At 43.3% G+C, this 25,858-nt stretch overlaps 1 protein-coding gene across 1 annotated transcript in view; it reads right to left on the reverse strand.

Moving 5' to 3' along the window:
- The window catches only part of LOC150085797 (TBC1 domain family member 12-like), a 458,606-nt gene that overhangs the window by 3,966 nt on the left and 428,782 nt on the right, over nucleotides 1-25,858 (reverse strand). Inside the window, exon 11 of the mRNA XM_090374697.1 lies at nucleotides 12,565-12,668. Coding sequence (XP_090230823.1) covers nucleotides 12,565-12,668 — 104 coding nt within the window. The remainder of the gene's footprint in view (nucleotides 1-12,564; nucleotides 12,669-25,858) is intronic.

The raw sequence follows: 25,858 nt of genomic DNA on the forward strand, positions 1-25,858 counted from the left end.
CTCTTCAATTTGTACAGCAGTCTTCATGTGCAATGGTATCAAAAGCTTTCCTGAAATCCAAGTATATGATATCAAAACTATTTTTGGCATCCAGTTCCTTTGTGACCACATCATAGTATACAATCAAATTGATCAGACAAGAACCCATGCTGTCTCTTAACTATTACTGCAGTCTTGTCTAGATGATCCTGCAATGCTTCTTTAACCATTGACTTCATTATTTTCCCCAAAACACAAGTTAAACTAACAGGTCTATAGTTATTTGTGCCACCTTTTGAAACCCATTTGTGAATTTGTGATACATTTGCACACCTCCAGTCCATGGGGACCTCCTCTAAGTACAAGGAGGCTCTCATAATTATAGCTAATGGTTTGCTTACTTCCTTTGCTGCCTTTGTTATATTTAACTTCAACAATTCCTTCTCTGCTTTGCTCTCAGTTATACAAAATCATGCAGCTCCCTGTTAGAGTTTAATAAACTTCTGGCATTCCCCTCATTGAATAACTTCTCATGTGTGAATGTAGATGCAAAATACTCATTCAGTTTATCAGCTACCAGAGCATGATCATCAATAGTCAACCCATCTATGTTAAGTGGTCCAATCTGATTCATCCCTTTCCTTCGTGACTTGATTACAGACTAACTTATATCTGCCATAAGCTTCTGTGTCACCCTGATAATTTATATGGATCCCATACATTTTTCTTCTCTGCCCCAAGGATCAATAATTCATCTGACATCCATTTAGGCCTAAACCTTGAACAGTATTTCTTAGTTGGAATGAAAAGCCTAATAGTCTCCAATATTAAGTCCCTGAAAGCTTCCCATTTAGAATTCAACATTGGCAACATCATCAGGTGATCTCATTGTACAGAATTTAAAAACTGTCTGATACCCCTATAGTCACCTTTACGAAAGTAAAAGCCCTTCCCTTTAGCCTTGATGGTAGTTACATCTTTAAGTAATTCCCACATCAGTACATTGTGATCACCATCAACCAGTTATTGTTAAGTTATGTTATTTGGTTTTTAGGAGCATTAGCAACTAAGGCCATATTGCTCCGGGATATGCGGTGGTCATTCCCTGACCTTTCCACATCCTCCGTATTTGGTGGGCATGGGCTTGAACCCCGGTCTAATCAAGAAGCGTGTGCTACGCACTGCTGCTCCTGCCCACCTGGCTACGGAGGCACCCCCATCACCCAGTAGTTCTTTATCTGCTAATTCTTAATGCATGAATAATCACTGATGATAACCAGATCAAGAGTATTACTCCCTATGGTTGCCTCTCGGAGAGGTTGTAGAAAACAGTCATCCAATAAATCCACAGAAGTCCTGCTAGTGTGCAGGTGACCAACCTACAAGTTCCAGTCAATATCTGGAAAGTTGAAATCCCCCGTTATAAGGCATTCTGATTTTCTGGCCGACTTTATTTCTCTGCACAATTGCTCATTATACTCATCAGATTTATTAGCCCTATAACACACACACACCTACTCTCATTTTTCCTTTCCCAGTGCTCATGTCACACCAAACAGACTCAACGTTGGATTGTCCACCAACATCAATTGGATCCACTTCCTTAGATTTTATGTGTTTCTTAACTAACAGCATAACCCCTCCTCTCTTCCTGTCCTGTCTATCCTTTCTGTACACATTGTACTCTCCAAATTCCAATTCTGCATTGATTATCTGTGTGAAACCATGTCTCTGATATCCCAACAATATATGCCTTTGATGTCTTGAATAAATTTCATAAAATTAATAAATTTAATTCATAAAGTTAATAAATTTAATGAGCTTGAAGCTCATGAAATTTACTAACTACACTCCGAGCATTGGTGTACTTGCAAGTATATACGCACCTGTTTCTGCTCTTAGTTACCCTAACACAGCCCATGTATTTACTTGTTCCATTATGACTCCCAGCAGTCCTGGAAATCTCCATTGCCTTGCTTTCCGGGCTGCTGCTCATTCCAATACAAGCAGAGCAAGAATCACTTTTGCCTCAGCCTGCAGCCACAGTTAACCTTTTAGTCTGTGTATCCTCTCAAGCTAGCGGTTTTCCGACCAACTTAACACTGCCTCGATAGAATAGCATTAGCAAATATTGTTCTACCTTTTCTATTTAAGTGAACCCCATTCCCGTAGCAGCAGTCTCTCCTGTCAACAAGCACAGGACAGGCTGAATAAAATTGTACCCCTTGAGCATTGCACAATCACTCCAGGGCTGAATTGATCAACAAGGCTCTCATCATATACTTCCTCCTATCGTGTCTGGGCAGAATTGTAGACACTTTCACATCAATTTGCGCCCTTTAACTTGCAGACACTTTCACACTTTAACTCATGACATTTTTTCAACATTGACTTGTACTTGTTGAGTAAATTTGCAGATCTCTTACTCTTAATGTCATTAGTTCAAAAGTGTATAACAACATCACCTTTTGTGCCCTTAAAAGATATCTGCTCTATAACATTGTCAACTTTTGCCCCTGGCAGACATATCCTGGTCCTGTTGGTTGGTTCTTGGGTTTTATTGGCACATTAGCAACTAAGAGTATATTGCGCCAAAACCAGGTGATATAGAAAAAAAATTTAATTTCACTGACCTAATTACTTAGGTCACCATGTCAAGATATAAAATAACAAATGTATAAAATGTAAAAAAGATAAATCAATAAAGAAACAACAATAACATGTAAATTTTATATACAAGTAAAAACCTTTATTGATTTAAAATAGCTAAAAACAGCAGACACATTGTCATTGTTGGATAAAATCTGACTGAGTGCATACGGCTCAGTCAGATGATTAAAAGCAGTAAAACGGATATGGCTAAAATTTGGACAATCAATTAAAATGTGTCTAAAAGTTAAAATTGTGCCACAGGACTCACACATAGGAGGGCCATCAGCCCTCAGCAAAAACGAATGTATCAAATGACTATGTCCTATGCGGGTCCGGGCAAGAACAACTTCCTCCTTACGATTCCTGCGCAGACTAGACTGCCACGGTTCAATTACAGGCTTTATACGATATAGTTTATTCCCAGAGTGTCCATTCCACAAATCCTGCCATTGGGAGTGTATCTTCTGCTGTATTGTTTGCCTGTAGTCTGTATAGGGGACTGACAGGCAGCGATTATTATTGGGGATTGCTGATTTGGCTGCGGGGTCAGCCAAATCATTTCCCCTAATCCAAACGTGGCTGGGAATCTAGCAGAAGCGGATATCATATTCACGTTCTCGGAGGAAGTGAATCTTCTGCACAATGCTAGACAGAACTGGATGAGGATTACATCTCACAGATATTAAAGCCTGTAACACACTGAGAGAGTCAGAATATAAAATGAACCATTGGTATTGGCATTCACTAATGTGTTCCAAAGCTAACTCTATAGCGTGCAGCTCTGCAGTAAATATGCTGCATTCAGAGGGCATCTGCTCCGATGTAGTGCTGTCTGTAAAGACAGCAGCAGACCCTACATATGATTCCGACTTCGAACTGTCTGTGTAAACTGGCGCGGAGTCAGAATGTTCAGCTCGGTGTGCTGAATAAAGCTGCAGGTAGACAGATGATGGAGTGTCCAACTTTCCCCAATTTCTAAGGGACAAGTCACATGCCGGGAAATGAGCATGCCAGGGCGGAAGGGGTTGCTTCGGTGTTTGGGCAACTTTGTCTACCTTGATATTAAGTTCTTTGAGTAGCTCTTGGAGACGAATACCGAAAGGTCGGTTGGCAGTCTTCCGGGTGTTGTACAAATTTTCCCATCGTGGCTCAAAAACGGATAGCCACGTAGGATGGTCTTTCATACTATGGTCTTTCATACTTTCTAAACTATGCTTTAAAACTGAAATCCAATAGGGATTTCAGTTTTAAAGCATAGTTTAGAGACAACTGCTTACGTTGCAGCGATAATGGCGGTTCGTTTGCTTCGACGTATAAGCTCTGGACTGGAGATGTTCGGTATGCTCCAATAGCGGTACGGAGAGCCAGATGATGGACAGTATCCAGCCAACGAAGTACACTGTCTCTGGCCGAATTGTATACCAGGGACCCGTAATCTATTCTGGATCGTACAAATGCACAGTAGATGCGTAGTAGGGTGCATCGATCCGCACCCCAAGATGTAGAGGAAAGAGAGTGCAGAATATTCAGCCCTCTTGTGCACCTTGTGCGGAGTTGACGGATGTTATCCAAAAAGGTCAACCCTTTAACAAATACGAGTCCCAAAAATTTTGTGTACGCCGCTACTGGAATAGCATTTTGTCCGAGCCTTAATTCAGGTTCAGGATGAAGATTACGCTTACGACAAAAGTGTACACAAACGGCCTTCTCCGGTGAGAACCTGAAGCCATTAGCAAGTGCCCAAGAATTAAGGCGATCAATGGATTTTTGCAGTTGTCTTTCAATAACCCTCATGTCGCATGACTGACAAAATATGCTAAAGTCATTAACATAGAGGGCACTGTTTACGGTTGGAGGAAGTTGTTCTGTGATGGAATTTACTTTGATGGCGAAAAGCGTGACTCTTAAAACGGATCCCTGTGGTACTCCCTCCTCTTGGCTAAAGGAACGAGAGAGTGAGGATCCCACACGAACTTGGAAAGATCGATTGGCTAAAACGTTTTTAATAAAAATGGGCAGTTGCCCCCTAAGACCAAAGCTATGCAGATCTTTTAAGATACCAAATCTCCAAGTTGTGTCATACGCTTTCTCCATGTCAAAGAACACTGACACCAAGTGTTCGTGTTTTAGGAAAGCATCCCGGATGGATGTTCCCAATCTAATAAGATGGTCCAAAGTGGACCGGTTCCTTCGGAAGCCGCACTGGATGTTGGAGAGGTCATTTGATTCTAGATACCATATTAAACGAGAATTAACCATTCTCTCCAGGATTTTGCACAGACAGCTAGTCAGGGCAATAGGACGATAATTGGTGGTGACTTTTGGATCCTTTCCTGGCTTAGGAAAGGCAAGAACGATTGCCTTGCGCCAGGAGTCCGGAAACTGCCCTTCAATAAAGATTCTGTTATATAGAAGGAGCAGAAAATCCATAGATTTTGGTGAAAGATGTTTAATCATTTCATAATGAATGCAATCTGGTCCAACAGCACTTGCTTTGGAAAGAGTGAGGGCTCTTTTCAGTTCCTCTATAGTGAACGCCCCGTTGTAGGGATAGAGGCCCTTGGACTTGAAATTAAGTGCCTGTTTTTCGATTTTATGTTTCAGGACCAGGAACTCTGGGGAATATGAAGATGCTGCGAAGATGTTAGAGAATGTTTCCCCAAGAGTATTGGCTATTGCAGTTGGATCTGCAATAGCACATCCATTATAATCTAGGATTGAAGAAGGGTGGGATGTATATTTTCCCTTCATTTTCTGGATTTTATCCGACTACCTTAGAATTGGTAGCCTGGTTAATAGATGATGTAAAACGGATCCATGATTCCTTTTGATTCTGATGGCGAATGTAGCTGTTGTTGTTGTTGTTGTGATGGGGGTTTAATGGCGCACGAGCTGCTGGGGCTATAGTGCGCCTATTCATAGGAAAATGATAAAATTCAAATTTCAGATAGAATCAATTTATGACTTATTACAGTGATGTTTTAGAATTTATCATACAATCCAATTTTTTTCAAAAACGAGAAGAATTTGTAGATGTTTGCATCATCACCTATAATATTTTTTAATGTCTTCGGTTCCGGAAGATTTTTTAGGGAAAGGAGGATGGATATTCTGTCCTGATCGTAGTGAGGGCAGTCAATGAGAATGTGTTTGACTGATAAGTGCGAGGAACAGTGTGGACAATGAGGAGGATCCTCTCCTGTAAGTAGGTGAAGGTGTGTCAGATATGTATGTCCTATCCGCGCTCGTGCAAGCACTACTTCTTCTCTGCGTACTGTTTTGGTGCTAGAGCGCCAAAGTTGTGGATCCTGTTTCAACTGATAAAGTTTATTATTGCTTTGGGTGTGCCATAGCTCTTTCCACAGTGCAAGACATGTTGCTTGTATGATATTATTATAGTCATAGATTGGAATAGGAGCATGGGTTAAATCATAAGTTGATGGATTTTTGGCAGTTTTGTCAGCCAGTTCATTCCCTTTTATCCCCGAATGGGCTGGGATCCAACAAAAGGTCACTGATTGATGACGTTCTTCAATTTTTAATAAGAGGCTTCTGATTTGGTTTAAAATAGGATGAACCTTGTAAGAAAAGTTTTGTATTGCGGTAATTGAGCTTAGAGAGTCAGTGTATACAATATATTTTAGAGATGGGTAGCGATTCAGGTTTTCTAAAGCTAACTTTATTGCATGAAGTTCTGCAGAGAAGCTGCTATACTCAGGTGGAAGGGAAGCAGAAATGATTGTAGAGGGAAATACTGCTGCTGCTCCAACGGCTGAATGTGATTTGGAGCCATCAGTATATATTGGCAATAAATTAGCATATTTCTGAATATGGCTTGCATGGAGTTGTTTCACGTTGAGTGACAGTAGAAGATTCTTTCCCCATTTTTGAAGATAAGTATCACAAGTTAATTGTGGAGGAGGTGTCCAAGGTGGGTGAGAGCATTTCACTACATCTAGCCTGTTGACATTAGGAATATTCCAATTCTGTGTTACTTCAATTAGGCGTAAGCCTGCCGGTCTTATTTTACTGGGTTTATTTCTATAAAGGTTTTGCAGTGGTGGATTAGAGAGATATGGCCCAATAGGATGCTGACAGCAACTCTGTATTCGGGCTGCATACTTAAGAAGTAGTGCTTTCCTGCGGAGACAAAGAGGGGGCTCATGTGCTTCAATGTATAAACTGTGGGTAGGAGATGTTCTGAATGCACCAAGGGCAATCCGCAGTGCACTATGCTGTATAGGGTCCAACCAGCGTAGTGTACTCTTTCGAGCAGAATCGTAGATTGGAGCACCATAATGCGAATGTAGCGTGCTTTGGCTCGTGCACGCTTGAGGGCTATTAGATTAACAGTGGTAGGATATCGGTGGAATATCCCCCACGCTTTGTTTTGAGCCTTTTTTGCTGCTGTGCATTGTGAATTCCACCAAGGTTTGGGAAATGGTGGAAACCGTGCAGATGTTTTTGGAACAGCATTCGCAGCTGCTTGGACAATGATTTCTGTGATGTACGTTACTGCGTCATTGATAGGCTCCTGACTGACTGTACTGAGGTTAAAATTTGCCTGATGTTGGAAGGCATTCCAGTCAGCCTGATCAATCTTCCACCGTGGTAACCTAAAAGGAAGACATGGTCTCCCACTGTGTAACAAGGTTATCACAGGGAAGTGATCACTTCCGTATGGATTCTCCTCCACTTCCCAAGTGAGTGAAAGGAGTAGAGAAGGGGAGCAGATAGAGAGATCAATGGCAGAAAAGGTACGGGTAGGCATGTGGAAGAAGGTGTTTGTTCCAGTATTTAGAAGGGAAAGGGCATTGTCATTGAGCATACGCTCTATGACCCGTCCCCTTCCATTGATGTTAGCACTACCCCACAGGGTGTTATGTCCATTAAAATCACCAAGAAGTAAGAAAGGGGGAGGCAACTGCGTTACAAGATCATCAAGGTCTTCCTGGGAGATCTCAGTCCCAGGTGGCAAATAAATAGAGCAGACCGTTAATAAAAATCCCACTGTAAGGAATATTGCAACAGCCTCTATGGTGGTTGTAATTAGCAAGGGCTGAACTGGGGTCTGATTACTCACAAGGATAGCCACTCCTCCATGAGCAGGACCATCCGCAATTCTATCCTTACGAAAGATTGTGATGTTATAGATGGTGGGATCATCATTTGCTTTTAGATAAGTCTCCTGCAAGCAAAAGCAAACTGGCCCTTGCTTTTGCAGGAGGGCCTTGATGTCATCAGAATTTCGCCGGAATCCACGACAATTCCATTGTAGAAATTTTGCCATTATTTTGGCTTGGTGGGTCCATCAGGCGGCTTCCGAGGTGCTGAGGGCTTACTTTTATCAGTCTTGGCTTTATCTTTTTTGGGGAAGAATGGACGCTGTCCCGTGTCCATTTCTTCCTCCGCAAAGAGTTCCAAGACTGATTCATCCTGTACCTTCTTGTTCTCTACATCCATTGTTTCTGTTATTACTGGAGGCTCTTTACCACTTGGTTTTGGTAGTGGTGGAGCACTAGGAGGTACGGATACAGGAGTGGCAACTGACTGTGTTTTTTTGGTGGGCTTTTGTTAACTCAATAAATAACATGCAATCGGGGTGAATGACTCTCTTGGTGGTATAGTCATCTCAGTTTGTGTCCCAATAGTGCACTTTGCAGAAACCTTCTGGGCATATGAAGGTTTTCCGCTATTTATTGGTTGGATACATTTTCTGGACTCTGGGTAGGAGATATTCAGCTCTGTTTTTAACTTTTGAATTTCTTTTTCATCCTTCCACCGCTGACATGCTCTAGAGTAGGAGGGGTGCTCTCCTCGGCAATTGACACAGATCGGTTTTGGAGCTGAACATTCCTTGCTCTCGTGGTCTTTAACACCACATCGAGCACAGGCACTGTCACCACGACAAGATGTTTGTGAGTGGCCATATTTTTGGCATCTAAAACACGACAGTGGGTTTGGGATATAAATCCTCACTGGGCAGTTTAGATAGCCTGTCTTGATGGAACTTGGAGGCCGTGGGGTGTTAAACGTGAGGATAAGAACTCGGGTAGGGACGAGATTCCCATCCTTCCGTATCGATATTCACTTGACAGTTGTCACTCCTTGGTCTTTTAATTCAGAGCAGATCTCTTCTTCAGAAACATGAAGATCCCACTCTGATATGACACCACGTGAAGAATTTAGAGTTTTGTGAGGGGTTACGATGATAGGTATTCCCCCTATGGATGTAGACTTTATGATTTTTTCCGCTTGCTTGGTGGTAGAAGCTTCGACCAAAAGGTCGCCAGAATGCAGTCTTTTTACAGATTTTGGTGAACCTGCCAACCCTTCTAATCCTTTCTGGATGAAGAAGGGTGACATCTTTCCAATGGACTGCTCTCCGGTAGAATGGAGAATGAGGAAAAGCGGTGTCACTGATGGTGGTGGTATTTCCTCCGTTCTGGCTCTTTTTGCAGAGGTGTTATCTGCGTCATGATCTCGATTAGGTAGGGGCCTTGTTGGGACCCCAGAAGAAATGGGATTTAAATTACTCATAGGAGTAAAGAGAAAGTGTGTGATGCCTAAGTACCACACCCACCACGGAGCCCTACGAGGGGGCGCCCACTTGTGAACTAGCAGGTACTGCGTACACGAATGGGACGCCGAGTTCGCTTAGAACACCATACCCACGTTACCAATAAGTCTTTATCCCGTCCCAGGACCAAAGGGAGGGAGACTTATTGGAACGCAGTTGACCCTAGCAGTAAAAACCACCCGCCGATTGATCCCAGTCGGGCCGGTCCGGGACCACCCGTCTTGTCGAAGCAGGGGCCAAAGTGGTGTATTAAGGCTGGGCCCCCCAACCACCAGGATCCCCCTTTCCGTATTCCACGGGTCGTGGCGCACGGCTGCACACGCCGGATTCCACAGATGTAACCCTGGAACCAAGGTATGGGCGTTAGATCCCAGTGATGCTAATCTGGAAACCCAGCAGCATCACTGGGAGGTCCCCTCACAACGTACAGGTGCCCACGTTGAGGGGGAATGTTGAGGTTGAGTAGTTTCTATTAGAAGATCACCTGATTAAAGTCGCCTTACTGATTTAGTTGAACCAGCAGCAGACTCAATGCAATTTGAAGAGAAAAAAAAAGAAAGGTGGATTTCCTTTCTTAAAACTTGCTTACAATTCGTAAGACTAAGTTATTAATTAAAGAGAATGTAAAAAACTTTTTAAACTAAATAAGAACTTTGGCTCTGAGTAAACGCTCTATGAATCACTCTGAAATTCGCTTGATCACTATAACGCTTGGCACCTCCGGGGCCTTTTCTGGATGAGGAAAGGAGATAATTTACTGAGAGGTTGTTCTGAAAGTGAATGCAAAATAAGAAATGTAGGACACTCTGTTGTTGGAGAATTTATTTTCAACTCTTGGGTTGTGATATGTCATAATCAGATTCAGTTTGTGGGCAAGAGCTTGTCGGCTCTAAAGGTGGAAACACATCTTTGCTCCTTTTAGCCCTTGGCAGGTCAACTTTTCTACCAAGGTTTCCGGCCCCGCCACGGGTAGGCAGGACCAGTGCCTGGTGTGACCAAGCAGAGGTTAGTAAGGATTAGCACTTATGAAAGAAAAATATAAAAGAAAGGTGGATTTCCTTCCCTACTCTCTACAAAAACTTTTTCGTAGAAGAGCTTCTATGAAATAAACAATCTTTTAAAAACGCTGGAACTTAAAAACTACTAGTTGCTTTATAAAGATCACTTACTGAAAGATCGAACAGATAATCGTCTGGTCACAATTTGTTGGCACCCGGGGCCACTATCGATCATAGCTCCTTTTGCCATGAGAGAGTGAGTTTCTTCTCCCAGGTTACCGGTCCTGCCACATGAAGGTAGGAGTGGTGCCACCATTGAACAAGCGGTTGTAGAAGTTAGTTGTTTGTTATTAATAAAATATATATACTAAATAAAGAAAGGTAGTTTTCCTTTCTGTGTTCTTATTTAATACTTTACGCACAGAACCACTGGAAGTAAATAAAAAAGGAAAAAGACACTAGAAAACAAATAACTTTTTCTTTAATAAGAGCACGCTATAAATCACTGAGAAAATTGCTTGGAACTTGGGGCCATGCGGCATTAATGATCAATGTATGGTCTGACGCTGGAACACAGATATTGGTTAAATCAAGGGTGGATGGATTTTTCGCAGCTTGATCGGCCAGTTCGTTGCCTAAAATATCAGAATGGGCTGGAATCCAAGAGAAAGTGATCTGCTGATGGCGTTTTTCAATCTACAGTAATAATCTTCTAATTTCATTTATAACAGGTTGAACTTTATCTGATGAATAACAGAATGCCTTGACTGAGCTGAGGGAGTCAGTATAAATACAGCTTTTAAAGAACAGTCACAACAGAGATTTTCTAAGGTTATATTAACTGCATATAATTCTACTGGGAATATACTGACTTCAGATGGGAGGGATGATGAAATAATGGTATTCAGAAACACTGCGGCTGCTCCGTTTCAATTAGATTTAGATCCATTTGTATAAATTGGGGAAAAATCAATATATTGTTGAGTGTGAACTGCATGAAGTTGTTTGACAGTGGATGCTGGTAAAACATTATTTCCCCACTGGCAGAGTTGAGAGTCACAAGGCTGTATAGGAGGAGGAGGATACCATGGTGGTTGAATGCAAGTTTATATCTGTTTTTCCACTAGGTATTGTCAAAAGCCTTCTCTATATCTATTGAAACCATTACTAGGTGTTTGCGTTTAACAAAGGCATTACAAATGGCAAATTCAGCCTTAAGCATAAGATCCAAGCATGACCTGTTTTGAAGAAAGCCATATTGGGTATGGCCCATTAGCTGTTCTGACTCTATGATCCAGACGAGTCTATTGTGAACAATTTTTTCAAGGATTTTGCTGAGACAGCTTGAGAGAGATATTGGTCTATAGCTATGGGGGTTGGTTGGGTCTTGTCCAGGTTTTAGGAATGTCAAAACAGTAGAATGATGCCAAGAAGCTGGATAAATATTTTCTAAAAAAAATATGGTTGTAAAAGACCAGGAGGAGGCACAAAGCTTTGTCATCAAGATGTTGTAGCATGACATAATAGATCCCATCTGGTATGGCAGCATCATTGTGGGCTGTTCTAACAGCATTCAAAGTTCAGAATATTGCAGAGGTTTGTTATATGGCAGAAGACGGGCAGTTTTTAAAGTTAATAGAAAGCTGTTCTAATGTGTTTTTATCATGCTGTTTTTGCCGACCGGGCTAGCCGGGTGGGTAAAGTGCCTGCATGGCAACCCAAAGGTTGCGGGTTTGAATCCCACCTTGGGCTTGGATATCACGATGGTGCCGCACTACCCAGTTGGATCTCATGGCCACAATACACGAAGGAAGCAGGAAAAAACTGGTTCCTTCATGTACTGCTCACATCATACGATAAAAAAAAAAAAAAAAAAAAATGCTGTTTGTAACATCGGTGGACTCAATGTAATTCAGTGCAACCTGAATTGCTATTAGTTCGGCTGAGAATATACTAAACTCACATGATAACTGATATGCATTAAGTGGGATGCCAAAATTGTTCATAGAATGACAACATGGCAAACAAATTTTTTTCTTAAATTAAATTAAAAGGGGTGCAGTGGGATTTCTGTTTTCCTGTCCATATATTGAAGGGAAAGATATCTTTCACTGCAAAAAATAAATCACAAAGAAAAAGAAAATGATTTTAAAGTGCATTTCCAAGTGTCAATATCTGCATTACTCATTATAATTTCAAAAAAAATTTAACAATACTTTGGAAAAAGTACATTTTGCAGTATTTCAACTGAAACACATTTGGTATCCTCTATAAAAATTTTTAATTAAAAAATTAAATCCAAGTAACATACAAATTGTTAAATTTTATATTTTGTTGTACAATAGTAAAACCTACCTAGGGAAGTACGAAATAGAAATTCTTCACCATCCCTAAGAAAAACATCCCACACTCTGCAAGCAACATCTAAAGGCAAAGACTTGCTGAACAATGTATATACCCTGTTGAAATAATTTCACAGAGTGAAGTAGAGAAAGAACAGTTTTAAACTTTAAAAAAAAAAAAAAAAAAAACTTATAATTTAAATAAAGGAAGTATTGTACTTTTAATAAGAACACAATCCTATAGTGCTTCACTCAATCTTTAAATTTTTGGATCACACAAATTTTTTTTAAACGAGAGAGGAAAAAAAAAAAAAACTCAATAAGACAGTCAAGACTTCCTGACTTATTATATTTCATTACCATTATAAAAGAATCCCACTGGGTGTTATACAGGTACCAAAACTAGAAAGCAATAGCAAACTCCAGATTTTTCACAGCATACAGAGATACAGTAATGTTTTTCTGAAAAGGTGAAAAGGTGTATTTCTGCGTAAAAGCTTCAGATTGGAGAAATCCCCAAAGTTCCTAGGGAGGTTCTCAGACCACTGTGCTAGATAAAGTTTAGCCATTCTAATGGGGTTCTCCTAGCAGAGTCATATATCAGAGAACGATAATCTAAGATTTAAACCTCTTGGGTTTGCGACATGTCATCTTCAGTATCTATTTCTGGCCGAGAGCTTGTCGGCTATAAAGGCAGAAACACACATTGCGATTCCTATTTGCTCCTTTTGGCCCTAGGCAGATTAACTAATCTGTCAAGGTTTCTGGTCCTGTCACGGGGAGGAAGGAGCAGTGCCCAGTGTGACTAAGAGTATAGTAGTAAGTGTTTGTAATAAAAATATGAGAAATAAAGAAAGGTGGCTTTCCTTTCTTGCTCTGTACACGCATTTGTGTAACAGGAGCTGGTATTATATAAATAAATTTCTTAAGGACAGGAACGTAAAAGAACTATAAATAGCTTTTAGACTTGATTTGATTTGGTTTTTTATGGCGCATTGGCAGCTAAGGCCATAATGCGCCAAGTCAAATTTTAAAATGCTATTAAACATTTTGGTAGCCAAGGCTACCACGTCAAACAATTATTGTGTTAAAAAGGTATAAAAGTAAAAGCATAAAACTTAGATATTTGTATAAAAATTAATAAATTGTAAAAAGTTAAAAATGTGAGACATATTGTGTCTGTCACCTACAATCTGACTGAGTGTAAATAGCTCAGTCTAATTATTAAAAGCGGTAAAATACAAACGTTGTGCTTCTATAAAAACAGGACATTCTATTAAAATATGACGGATGGTTAAAATAACATTACATATCTCGCACATAGGTGGGTCATCTGCCCTCAGCAAGTAGGAATGGGTTAGATGACTATGACCTATGCGGAGCCGAGGAAGAACAACTTCCTCTCTTCGGACCCTGCGTAGACTGGACTGCCATTGCATAATTACAGGCTTGATGTGATGTAATTTATTTGTATCCTGTCCATGCCAAGAATCTTGCCATTGGGAAAGCAGTTTAGAACGTATTATTTGCCTGTAGTCTGTATAGGGGACTGACAGGCAATGATTATCCAGGGAAATGGCTGATTTGGCAGCAGCATCAGCCGATTCATTTCCCCGGATCCCAATGTGGCTTGGGATCCAGCAAAAGTGAATATCGAATTCTAATTTCTTGAGAGAAAAAAGAATCTGCCGGATCCTGGACAGGATCGGATGAGGGTTAAACCCCACCGATACCAGAGCCTGCAACACGCTCGATGAATCGCAATAAATCATATACCTCTGGTAGTCGCGATTTTTAATGTGATCTAGGGCTGTTTGTATGCATGCAACTCTGCAGTATAAATGCTAGTTTCTTGTGGGATCTTATAGGATAATGTTTTGTGAGGAAACACAACAGCAGATCCCACATGACATTCTAACTTTGAGCCATCTGTATAGATTGGCAGAAAGTCAGAATACTGCTGTCTATGTGATGCAAAGAGTTGCTGGTAGACAGATGGCGGTGTAGCAGCCTTCTCCCAGATCTTAAGGGAGAAGTCGCAAGTTGGAAAATGAGCATTCCAGGGTGGAAAGAATTGCCTTGGTGACTGGGCAACGTTGTCTACCGTCAAGTTCAGCTCATTCAGCAGCCCTTGAATGCGAATACCAAAAGGTTTGTTGGCAGTCCGACGGGCGTTGTAGAGGTTTTCCCAGCGCGGCTCAAAAACGGATGGCCACGTGGGATGATCGGGCAAGGATTTTAATTTGAAGGCGTACTGTAAGGACAACTGCTTACGTCGAAGAGACAGAGATGGTTCATTTGCTTCAACGTAAAGGCTTTGGACAGGAGATGTGCGAAATGCTCCAGTGGCTGTCCGGATGGCTTGATGGTGGATTGGATCTAACCACTGAAGTGCACTATCTCTAGCAGAACCATAGACCTGAGACCCATAGTCGAGTTTGGAACGGACAAGTGCCTGGTAGAGACGAAGAAGGGTAGCACGATCTGCGCCCCATGAGGTTGACGAAAGGGCACGAAGGATGTTAAGCTCTTTGACACATCTTGTCCTCAGCTGACGAATATGTTGTAAGAATGTCAGCTTTTTGTCGAAAATAAGTCCAAGGAATTTGAATTCTGCTACAACTGGGATGTTATTTTGCCCAAGCCTTAATTCTGCATCAGGATGAAGATTACGTTTGCGACAGAAGTGTACACAAACAGTCTTCTGTGATGAAAATCTGAACCCATTAGCCAAAGACCAAGCTGTAAGATGGTCAATGGTTTTCTGCAGTTGCCTTTCAATGACCCTCATATTGCATGAATGACAAAATATAGCAAAGTCATCAACATAGAGGGCATTGTTTACAGTGGGTGGAAGTTGTTCTGCGATAGAATTTATTTTGATTGCGAAAAGCGTGACACTTAGAACGGATCCTTGTGGGACTCCCTCTTCCTGAGAGAAAACTCGAGAGAGGGTGGATCCTAAACGGACTTGAAATTGGCGATTCGAAAGAAAGTTTTTAATAAAAACAGGAAGGTTACCTCTAAGACCAAAATTATAGAGGTCTTTTAAAATCCCAAATCGCCAGGCTGTGTCGTACGCTTTTTCAATATCAAAGAAAACTGCTACCAAATGCTCGGATTTAATAAAAGCATCACGAATGGACATTTCCAATCGGATTAAATGATCCAGAGTGGATCGATTTCTTTGGAAGCCGCACTGTGTCCTGGAAAGCAGACCATTTGTTTCTAAATACCATACGAGGCGTGCATTAACCATTCTTTCCAGGACTTTGCACAAACAGCTTGTCAGAGCAATAGGACGATAGTTACTTGGATTGCTAGGGTCTTTTCCTGGCTTTGGGAAAGCAAGGACGATAGCCCTTTGCCAGGAATCCGGAAATTGTTTGCGAATAAAAATTCTGTTAAACAGAATTAAAAGGTGATCCTTTGACTGTGGTGCGAGGTGTTTAAGCATTTCGTAGTGGATGTCATCAGGCCCCACGGCACTTGCATGTGTGAGAGAGAGTGCTGTATTTAACTCTTCCTGTAAAAAGGGCTTGTTATATGATTCAAGCCCTTTTGAAGAGAAGTTCGGTGGGTTTTTCTCACTTTTCTTTTTTAGGGCCAAAAACTCTGCGGGAAAAGATGTTATTGCAGAGATTTTTGCAAATGTTTCCCCTAAAGTATTTGCAACTGCAGTTCAATCTGCAATTGGACATCCGCTGTGCTCGAGGATCACTGAAGGGCATGGTGAATATTTTCCCTTCATTTTCCGGATCTTATCCCAGACTACTTTTGAGCTAGCAGCCTGAGTTATGGAAGATGTAAAACGAATCCAAGATTTCCTTTGGCTCTGACGTCGTACATAACGTGCTTTTGCACGTGCACGTTTGAATGCTATTAAATTTTGCACGTGCACGTTTGAATGCTATTAAATTTGAATGCTATTAAATTGTGGTGGGATATCGGCGGAATATCCCCCACGCTTTGTTTTGTGCTTTTTTTGCTGCCGTGCATTCTGAATTCCACCAAGGTTTGGGAAATAGTGGGAACCGGCTGGATGATTTTGGGATTGCAATTGCAGCTGCTTGGACAATCGTTTCTGTGACATACATGACTGCTTCATTGATTGGCTCCTGACTGACTGTAGTGATGTCAAAGTTTGCCAGATATTGAAAGGCATTCCAGTCAGCCTGATCAATCTTCCACCGCAGTAAACTAAATGGCAGGCAGGGTCTACCACTAGTTAGGGTTGTTATCACGGGGAAGTGATCGCTTCCATATGGATTTTCTTCTACTTCCCAAGTAAGTGAAGGAAGGAGAGAAGGGGAGCAGATAGAAAGATCAATGGCAGAGAATGTACGGGTAGGCATGTGGAAGAAGGTGTTTGTTCCCACATTTAGGAGGGAGAGATCATTGTCAGTGAGCATATGCTCTATGACTCGTCCCCTTCCATTGATGTCAGCACTACCCCACAGAGTGTTATGTTTATTGAAATCCCCAAGAATTAAACAAGGGGAAGGCAATTGCATGATAAGATCATCAAGGCCTTTCTGGGGATCGTCAATCCCAGGTGGCAAATAAACAGAGCAGACAGTTAATAAGAACCCCACTGTAAGGCGAATTGCTACAGCTTCAATGCTAGTTGTAAGCTGCAAAGGTTGAAATGGGATCTGGTTGCCGACGAGGATTGCGACTCCTCTGTGGGCAGGACCATCCACAATTCTATCCTTACGAATGATGGTAATGTTATGCATGGTGGGGTCATCATTTGCCTTTAAATAAGTCTCCTGTATGCAAAAGCAAACTGGTTTGTGCTTTTGCAGGAGTGCCTTGAGGTTGTCAGTATTTTGCCGGAATCCACGACAATTCCACTGTAGGAATTTAGCCATTATTTGGACTTGGTGGGTCCATTGGGCGGCTTCCGAGATGCTGAGGGCTTAATTTTGTCAGTCTTGGATTTATCTTTCCTGGGGAAGTATGGACGCTGTCCTGTGTCCATTCCTTCCTCAGTGAAGAGTTCCAAAACTGACTCATCATGTACCTCCTTCTGCTCGACATCCATGTTTTCCTGGGTACTAGGTGTTACTTCCCCTTTCTTATTCTTTTCCTTTGCTTTTGTTACTAGTGGAGCATTAGGAGGTACCGATATAGGAGTGGCAGCTGATTGGTCCTTCTGTGCAGGTTTTTGGGAGCTTAAAAGATAACGTGCAATGGGAGTAAATGATTCTTTTGGAGGGACGGACATGTCCGTCTGAGTCCCAATCGAACACCTCCCTGCTACCTTCTGGGCGTAGGTAGGTTTTTTGATGTTAAGAGGCTTCACTGCTTTTCTTGCCTCCTGGTACGATATGTTTAGCTCTGCCTTCAGCCGTTGAATTTCTTTTTCTTCTTTCCACCTCTGGCATGCCCTTGAATAGGCCGGATGTTCTCCCTCACAGTTAATGCAGGTGGGTTTAGTGGCTGAACATGCTGTTGTTTCGTGGTCCTTTGCACTGCACCGGGCGCATGCAAGGACTCCACGGCAGGCCATTTGAGAATGTCCATACTTCTGACATTTAAAACACCGTAAAGGGTTCGGAATGTATGGACGTACTGGACAGTTGATGTATCCAGCTTTAATCTCATCAGGAGGTTTGGGAGAGTTAAAAGTCAGGATAACATTCCTGGTTTTAACAATTTTTCCATCCCTTCACGCAGTGATTCTCTTGACGGCAGTAACTCCCCATGGTTTTAATTCGGAGCAGATTTCCTCCTCGGTGACGTCGAGAAGATCCCACTCTGAAATGACACCTCTCGATGAATTTAGTGTTCTGTGTGGTGTCACTGTTATGATTATACCTCCGATTGATGTTACTCGGAGTAGATGTTCAGACTGCCTGTCATTTTTTGTTTCTATCAAGAGGTCCCCAGAATGTAGCCTCTTAACTGACTTGGGTACCTGCTAACCCATCCAACCCTTTTTGTATAAAAAAGGGCGACATTTTACCAATCGGTGTTTCGTTGGTGGAATGCATTATTAAGAACCTTGGGACAGGCCCTGATGGTAGTTCCGTTCGCTGCCGCTTTGTAGCAATAATGCTATCTGCCTCTCCGTCATTATTTTCAGATAGGGACCGGGTTGGGGCCCCTGAAGGAATATGTTTATCAGGATTCATGAAGTTTTTTAAATTGTTCAGTGCCTGGGCTCCCCACCCACCACGGAGCCCAAAGGGATGCCCACTACCCGGCATGCAATAAATGCGCTCGGGAGTGGAACGCCAGGGCTACCCAGACACTATACCCGCACCGCCGCCAGCCTGAATCCTGTCCCTCGGACCATGAGGGTAGGGGGGTGGCATTGACACGGTTGACCCTCGCAGGCAAGCCTACTAGCCGATTGATCCTAGCCGGGCCTTCCAGGACCACCCATCTTGTCGAAGCAGGGGCCAAAGTGGTGTATTGAAGCTGGACCCCTCAACCACCAGGATCCCCCTTTCCGAATTTCCACGGGTCGCAGCGCACGGCAAACACGCCGGATTCCATTGATGTAAGCCTGGAACCTGGGCTGTGGGCATTGGATCCCAGTGATGCTAGTCTGGAAGTCCAGCAGCGTCACTAGGAGGTCCCCTCACCACGTACAGGTGCCCACGTCGAGGGGGGCTTTTAGACAATCACACTTTAAGCACAGAGAAAATGCTTGATCACAATCACTTGGCACCTGGGGCCCACTAAGAACTAATCCTTGTGGGGCCTCCCCTTCTTCCTGGACAGTTGTTTAGGATAGAGTATTGTAGTAATGCATTGCTCTTCACCATCGCTAAGAAAAACATCCCGCATTTTGCAAGTGGCATCTAAAGGCAAAGACTTACTGAATTATGTATATACCCTGTTGAAATAATTTCACAGATCATACATAGTTTTCTCTCTTAGAGAAAACTCTGCATGATTAGTTGCAACTGACCCAGAAGTCCTTTTGCATGCAGGTTTTGGAGAATGAAATAACACCAGGTAGTATCGAAGATTTTTCCATGTCCAGGCAGATTTCTGATTAGATCAACAGTTCCCAAACTGTGTTCCGTGAAAAATCCTAATAATTAAAAAAATATAAATAAAATAAATAAATTTTGCATATTTATAGCGTACACCACTTTTGTATCATTATAATTTTTTTCAGGTTATTAATATACACTGTCGTGTAGACAGAAATCATGGGATACCTACCTAGGTATCGGACAGGCCCACCTTTTGCTCAGATAAGGGCAGTCACATGGCAAGGCATTGAATCCACTAGTTCATGAAAGTGCTCCACAGTTATTTCCATCCATGATTGCTCCACAGCTGTCCATAATTCCATCGCATTCCTGGGTGGGGAATTCAAAGCTCGAACAGACCTTTCCACAGCATCCCAAAGATGCGCCATAGGTTTCATGTATGGTGAACAGGAAGGAAATTCCATGGAGGTAAAATATGCGGAATGCTCTTTGAACCACGTTCTAGTCACAATGGCTCTGTGGGGAGGTGCATTGTCCTGTTGGAAAAGTTCATTGCCTTCTGCGTGCACGATGACCATGAAGGGATGCAGATGGTCTGCAAGGACAGACACATAACCGACACATTTTAATTTTAAGCATTCATATTCCAATTAATTAAGAGTCGAAACCAACAGCGGGCTTAATGTTCATTCAATGCAGCCGAACCGAGTGATATTCTGCTTAAGGCAACACGTCACTTAAGCTCCTGACAAGGTCAAGTGGCGACAGGGTTAGTGATTGTTTCTCCCCAACTCCCACCCACTGCTGCATACTTTCTCCTCTAGTCATCGAACGGAAGAAGTTCACTGTTTCCCCCCCACCTGTTTGTGGGGACAGGCAAAATCTTCTTTAGTGCACAGAAATTCACCAAATTGGACTACGAACTTGTAGCGGGTGTCTTCCTGCGCCAAAAATCAAGTCCTACTGAAGCAACACCCTACCGACCCGGAAATCTGGACTTACTTCGATTATTTGAAATTATCCCAACATGGAAGGTAAAGCCAATAAAACCCAAACCTCGTTGCAGCATACCAACAAGGATGACATTAGTCATCGAGCATGACGAGGGGCCGGTGGATTCCCGCGCCGGAGCCCCCCTCCGCTAAAAGGAAAACCCGCTCACAAACCGACATGAGAGAATCACAAGAGATTCATGCCTCCCAACGGAATTCTACCGAAGAGAAACAAGAGGAACCACCACTGGATTCAACCTTGCCCAAGGGCACCGTCCCTGAACAGAAACTAATCCTGCGAACCGCCCTTGAAAACTTATTCAAGAAGCAGAGCAGCAGAGTGACTACAGGACTAAGAGCTGAAATCGTTTCCCTGTGGACCAAACTAGAAACAATTTTGGACAAAACGCACCTGGAAAATGAAAAAATAACTGCCAGGCTTGATGCCTATCTTGAAAGTGGGGTGAACAAAGTGCAACAGCGAGCCCCCACTTTTGCTGAAGTGCTGACACAGCAACCCACCAACCAAACAGTAACTAAGGAATCTACTACTAAACGCAAGACCCTTTTGCGAACCCCTCACCTAGTCATCGTAAGACCGACCTCCAAAGATGAAGTCCACACCAGCAAAGAGGTAAAGAGCATAGTAGTAAACAACCTTACTGAAGACTTAAAAGCGGCAAAAATCAAATCAGTTCGCAAAACCCGAAATGTGGGTGTTATCATTGAAACCCACACAAAGGCGGATGCAAACCTGATACTAAACAATCAAAGAATCCACACACTTGGATTAGAGGCCCTACCACCGAAAAGAAAGGGACCTTGTGTAATTATATACGACTTGGACAAGGACATATCCCCGACTGAGATCCAAACAGAGCTGTACATGAGAAACCTACAGCAAGACTATCCAGGGAAGGCACCATCAACCATCGTTACTCCGAGATTTCAGACTAAAGCTAGAGCAGGAAACGCCACCAACTGGGTGGTAGAGCTCTCGCCAGTGGCCTGGAAGACTATATGCCAGCAAAACAGAGTCTTTATCAACTGGGGCAGCCACCGCTTCAAGGAGTACGTACCCGTCCCAAAATGCTTCCGGTGTTGTAAATTCGAGCATACTACCCACACCTGCGCTCAGACTCAGCCTACCTGCGGCTATTGTACAGAGCGGGGACACGAGTTTAAAAACTGCCCAAATAAGGACAAAGACCCTATCTGTGCTAATTGCAAGTTGGTAAAAATGGATTGCAAACACTCGATAAGGGACCCCAACTGTCCCTCATACATCAAAGCGAAGAGCATGCACCAAACTAGAACTGATTATGGCGACTACAACTAAGAAATTCAACACCACAGAGATGAAAATATTCCAGCATAATGCACAAAGAGCCAGGGCTGTGGCTGACCAGCTACGCCTTAAGGCCGATCAAGAGAGCGCTGATATCCTGCTACTTCAGGAACCGTATGCACATTCCAAACAAGTAAGGGGCTACCCACTTGCATATAAACTAATCCAATCTGACGAGGACACTCCCTGGGCCGCGGTACTGGTCCGAAACCTGGACATCACGGCAACGAAGATCGCACAGCTGTGCACACCATGGGCAGCCTGCGCCCATGTCATCACACCAATAGGAGCCTTCTACGCCATATCCCTCTACTCTAGACCGGGACAGGATATCACAACTGCCATAAATTACTTGCAACAGCTACTTGACATCCTACCAAACCAGCGGATCATTGTGGGAGCAGACGTGAACTGTCGGTCGCCTGCATGGCACAGCAAAACGGAGAGCAGAAGAGCTACGCACAACGGTCAGCTACTTGAAGACTTCCTAGCCACCTCGCCGTTTGTGATCCTTAACCAGCCACACCATTTGCCCACATTCTGCAACCTGCTTTGGGAAGCAGACATAGACATAACAATAGCCACAGCCAATATGGCCGCACACATCGACAGATGGACAGTCGAAAATTCCTGGACAACATCCGATCACTGGGTGATCACGTACCGAATCTCAAGAACGCTAACCAGAACCCCAATCACCAGATATCTCACCAACTGATTTGCAATCCTCAAAGCGGACTGGAATCAGTTTGCGGTTCACCTAGCCACAGCTATCAAAGCTAGACAACAGCAAATAGAGAAGGAAACTGATCCAGACATCCTGCAAAGAACAGTGACTAACATAATCACAGAGTCCAGCAGTGCAACCATAAAGAAGAAGAGACCCTCCCCAGGAATGGTCCCATGGTGGACCCAGGAGCTGCAAACCCTTAGGAAGGAGGTCGCAAATAGAAGGAAACAATTCCAAAGAGCCCGCAGGTCTTGGCCGCAGGCTGAGGTGGAGGCCTTAAGACAACGCTATAGGGAGGCAAGAAATCTATACACAGACAAAATCCAAAAGAGTAAAAGAAAATCCTGGGAGTTACTTGTCTCCACAGCTGGAAATGAGGATCCCTGGGGGGTTATATACAAAGTAACTACGAATAAACTCCCCAGGGGAGAAGTAATCACAACGACTCGAACTCCACAAGGTACTCTAACAACAACGTGGGAGGAATCAGTCAACAACCTCCTAAACGCAATACTGAAGGAACCAGCACAGCCAACCAGTGAACAACAACTCAAGCTGTGCAAAGAAAATGAAGAATACCTCACAGAACAGATAGAACAACCATTTACAATGGAGGAACTCCAAGAAGCGACTGCCCGGATTAGGCCCAAAAGATGCCCTGGAAGAGATATGCTTGAACCTGAAATCATAAAGAAGGTTGCTGACCTAGAACCCCAACTTCTCTTAAGGCTGTACAATTGCTGCCTGGAGGCTGGCTACTTCCCTAAGGAGTGGAGAACAGCAAATGTCAAATTAATTCCCAAATCCCCAAGCAAAAATCCGGCATTCCCAGAATCATATCGACCCATAGCGCTCCTAACAGTTTTAAGTAAGCTATATGAACGGCTCCTCCATAGACGGATACAACACTACTACTCCACTGCCAACCTTGAGGCAAAAAACCAATTCGGATTCAAGCCAGGTCACTCGACCATCGATGCGATGAGAAACCTACTGATATCAGTGAATGATTGCCAACAGAAGTACTTTCTCGCTATTGCAGTGGATTTTGCCGGGGCGTTCGACTCACTTTGGTGGCCTAGCGTCCTGGGCAGGCTCAGAATGGCACAGGTCCCAAGCAACCTTTATAATAATATCAAAAGCTACCTCTCACACAGAAAAATAGAAGTGAAAGTACCATACCAACAGATCAGCAGGAACATCCACAGGGGGTGTCCCCAGGGTTCCGTGCTCGGTCCACTGCTGTAGAATATAGTATTGATGATTTTCTGAACACCGGCCTTGGGGAGGTGGTAACCCAAGCATTTGCCGATGATTTAATTCTCACTGTGACGGCAGATAATAGGACACAACTTGAGACTCGAGCAAATCAAGCTCTGTATACTCTACAGCGGTGGGCTATGGAGAACTTTCTACAGATCTCGCCTGCCAAAACGACTTCCATCTTGCTTAAGGGAACATTGGACATAAGGAGGCCACCGCAAATTAAAATAAATCGCGCTACAATCAAATTCTCCCAACAAATGAAATACCTCGGGATCATTTTTGACAGCAAGCTCACATTCCAACCACATCTCACGCAACTCAGGACAAAGATTAGGAACTACTCAGGCCTAATTGCGCGAGTCTCACGCAAGGACTGGGGGCTGAGTAAACAAACCATGTTGCTATACTACAAGACTACTTTTCTCCCAGCGATCACATACGGTGCACCAATATGGTACCATAGAACCAGACTGACCACCAACAAAAGAATACTGGACTCAACACAACGAACAATATTGCTCAAAACAACCCGAGCCTGCAATACTGTGAGCACGGAGGCGCTCCAGGTTCTTACTGGATCCTTACCCCTGGATCTCGAAGTGATCAGATGCGGACTAGCATACTACATATCAAAAGGAATCTCTGTGACTTACTTGGGCTTTACGATTGAACCCACAAACAATATAAAAATGGAAAAGGCTCGGCTCTTGGCACACTTAAAACAGGAATGGCAAAACAGGTGGACAGACTCAACCAAAGGAGAGGTGACACGACGGTTCATACCTGATGTAGACAGGTTTTTCCCAAAACTACCTGTATGGTTCCACCCAGGCCTATATGCCACCTACTTATTGACGGGTCACGGCCACTTCAACGAGAAACTAACATCTCTGGGCCTCCTCCAAGACCCCAACTGTTCATGTGGCGAACCGGAAAGCTGGACCCACCTCATGCACGAATGTACAAACTACGAGGACCTACGTGGAAATCTAATAACAAGATTGACCTACGTGCCGCGAGGCCAGGAGCATCATCTCTTGGACACAAGCGAAGAATATAAGAACCTCACCAGATTTGCACAGGAACTCTTTGCCAGAAGAAGAACCTGTTCTGCGATCAGGAACTAAGGGCACAGTATGCCTTGTAGCAGACATTAAACTTACACAACACCGGACTATAAGCAGCACTAGACCACTCTTCCTGATGATGGAAACAGGATCAACGGACCAAACCCATCCGGGATGCAAAAGAGACACTCCACGAGACTACCCTGGTCATGTATATAACCCATAAATGTGACTGACCTCAACCTACCTGGATGGACACAGCCGATGAATGACATCGGGGAACTGGTTCCGACTGCTTCGTTGGACCCATATCTTTTTCCCCACCTTGAACAGCAGATTTTCTGCCAATGCGCCAATTGGCGACCGAGCTGGGCACTCTTTCCTGGCTTTCTTTCCACTCCACTTCCCTGGCAGGGGGGGAAGGTGCCTGTCCTCTTGTCTCCTCCCTTCCTCGCCACCCCCAATTTTCCTTCTGGCGGGGCATGGGCATGCCCCACTGACACCTATTGGGGTCGCCTTCCCTATTGACTCCATATTTCTGTCTCTCCCCCCCAGCCTTCAGTCTCCCTCCCCTACTCTATCTATACACAAGCGATTGCCCTACACGTCCAAATTTAATCATGTCCAAATTACTGTTTGCCAATAGTTTCGGCCTTTCAAATCCTAGCACTCCTACCCCCCGCCACGCGAAAGTTCAAAAAAAAATTTTTTTTTTTTTAGGTCCTAGCCACTGAAATCTCAGGAAATTAGGTGGCAGGACCTGCCAGAGTAATTAATTATAATGCTGATATACCTGGCCTGCCTCCACGGGGCTGAGTGTGGACAACGTTGGGCCTCAGCAGGGGTCCAGCGGCTAAATGGCCAGAAGAACAACGGTACATAGCACTATACGTATACAATATCCACACACTTCTAAATCTCTGGCCTTTCCAGTGAACTGGCACACCT

This window comes from Mastigoproctus giganteus, chromosome 5 (genome assembly GCF_048544385.1).
Source record: "Mastigoproctus giganteus isolate SK-2022 chromosome 5, ASM4854438v1, whole genome shotgun sequence".
NCBI classification, from domain to species: domain Eukaryota; kingdom Metazoa; phylum Arthropoda; class Arachnida; order Uropygi; family Thelyphonidae; genus Mastigoproctus; species Mastigoproctus giganteus.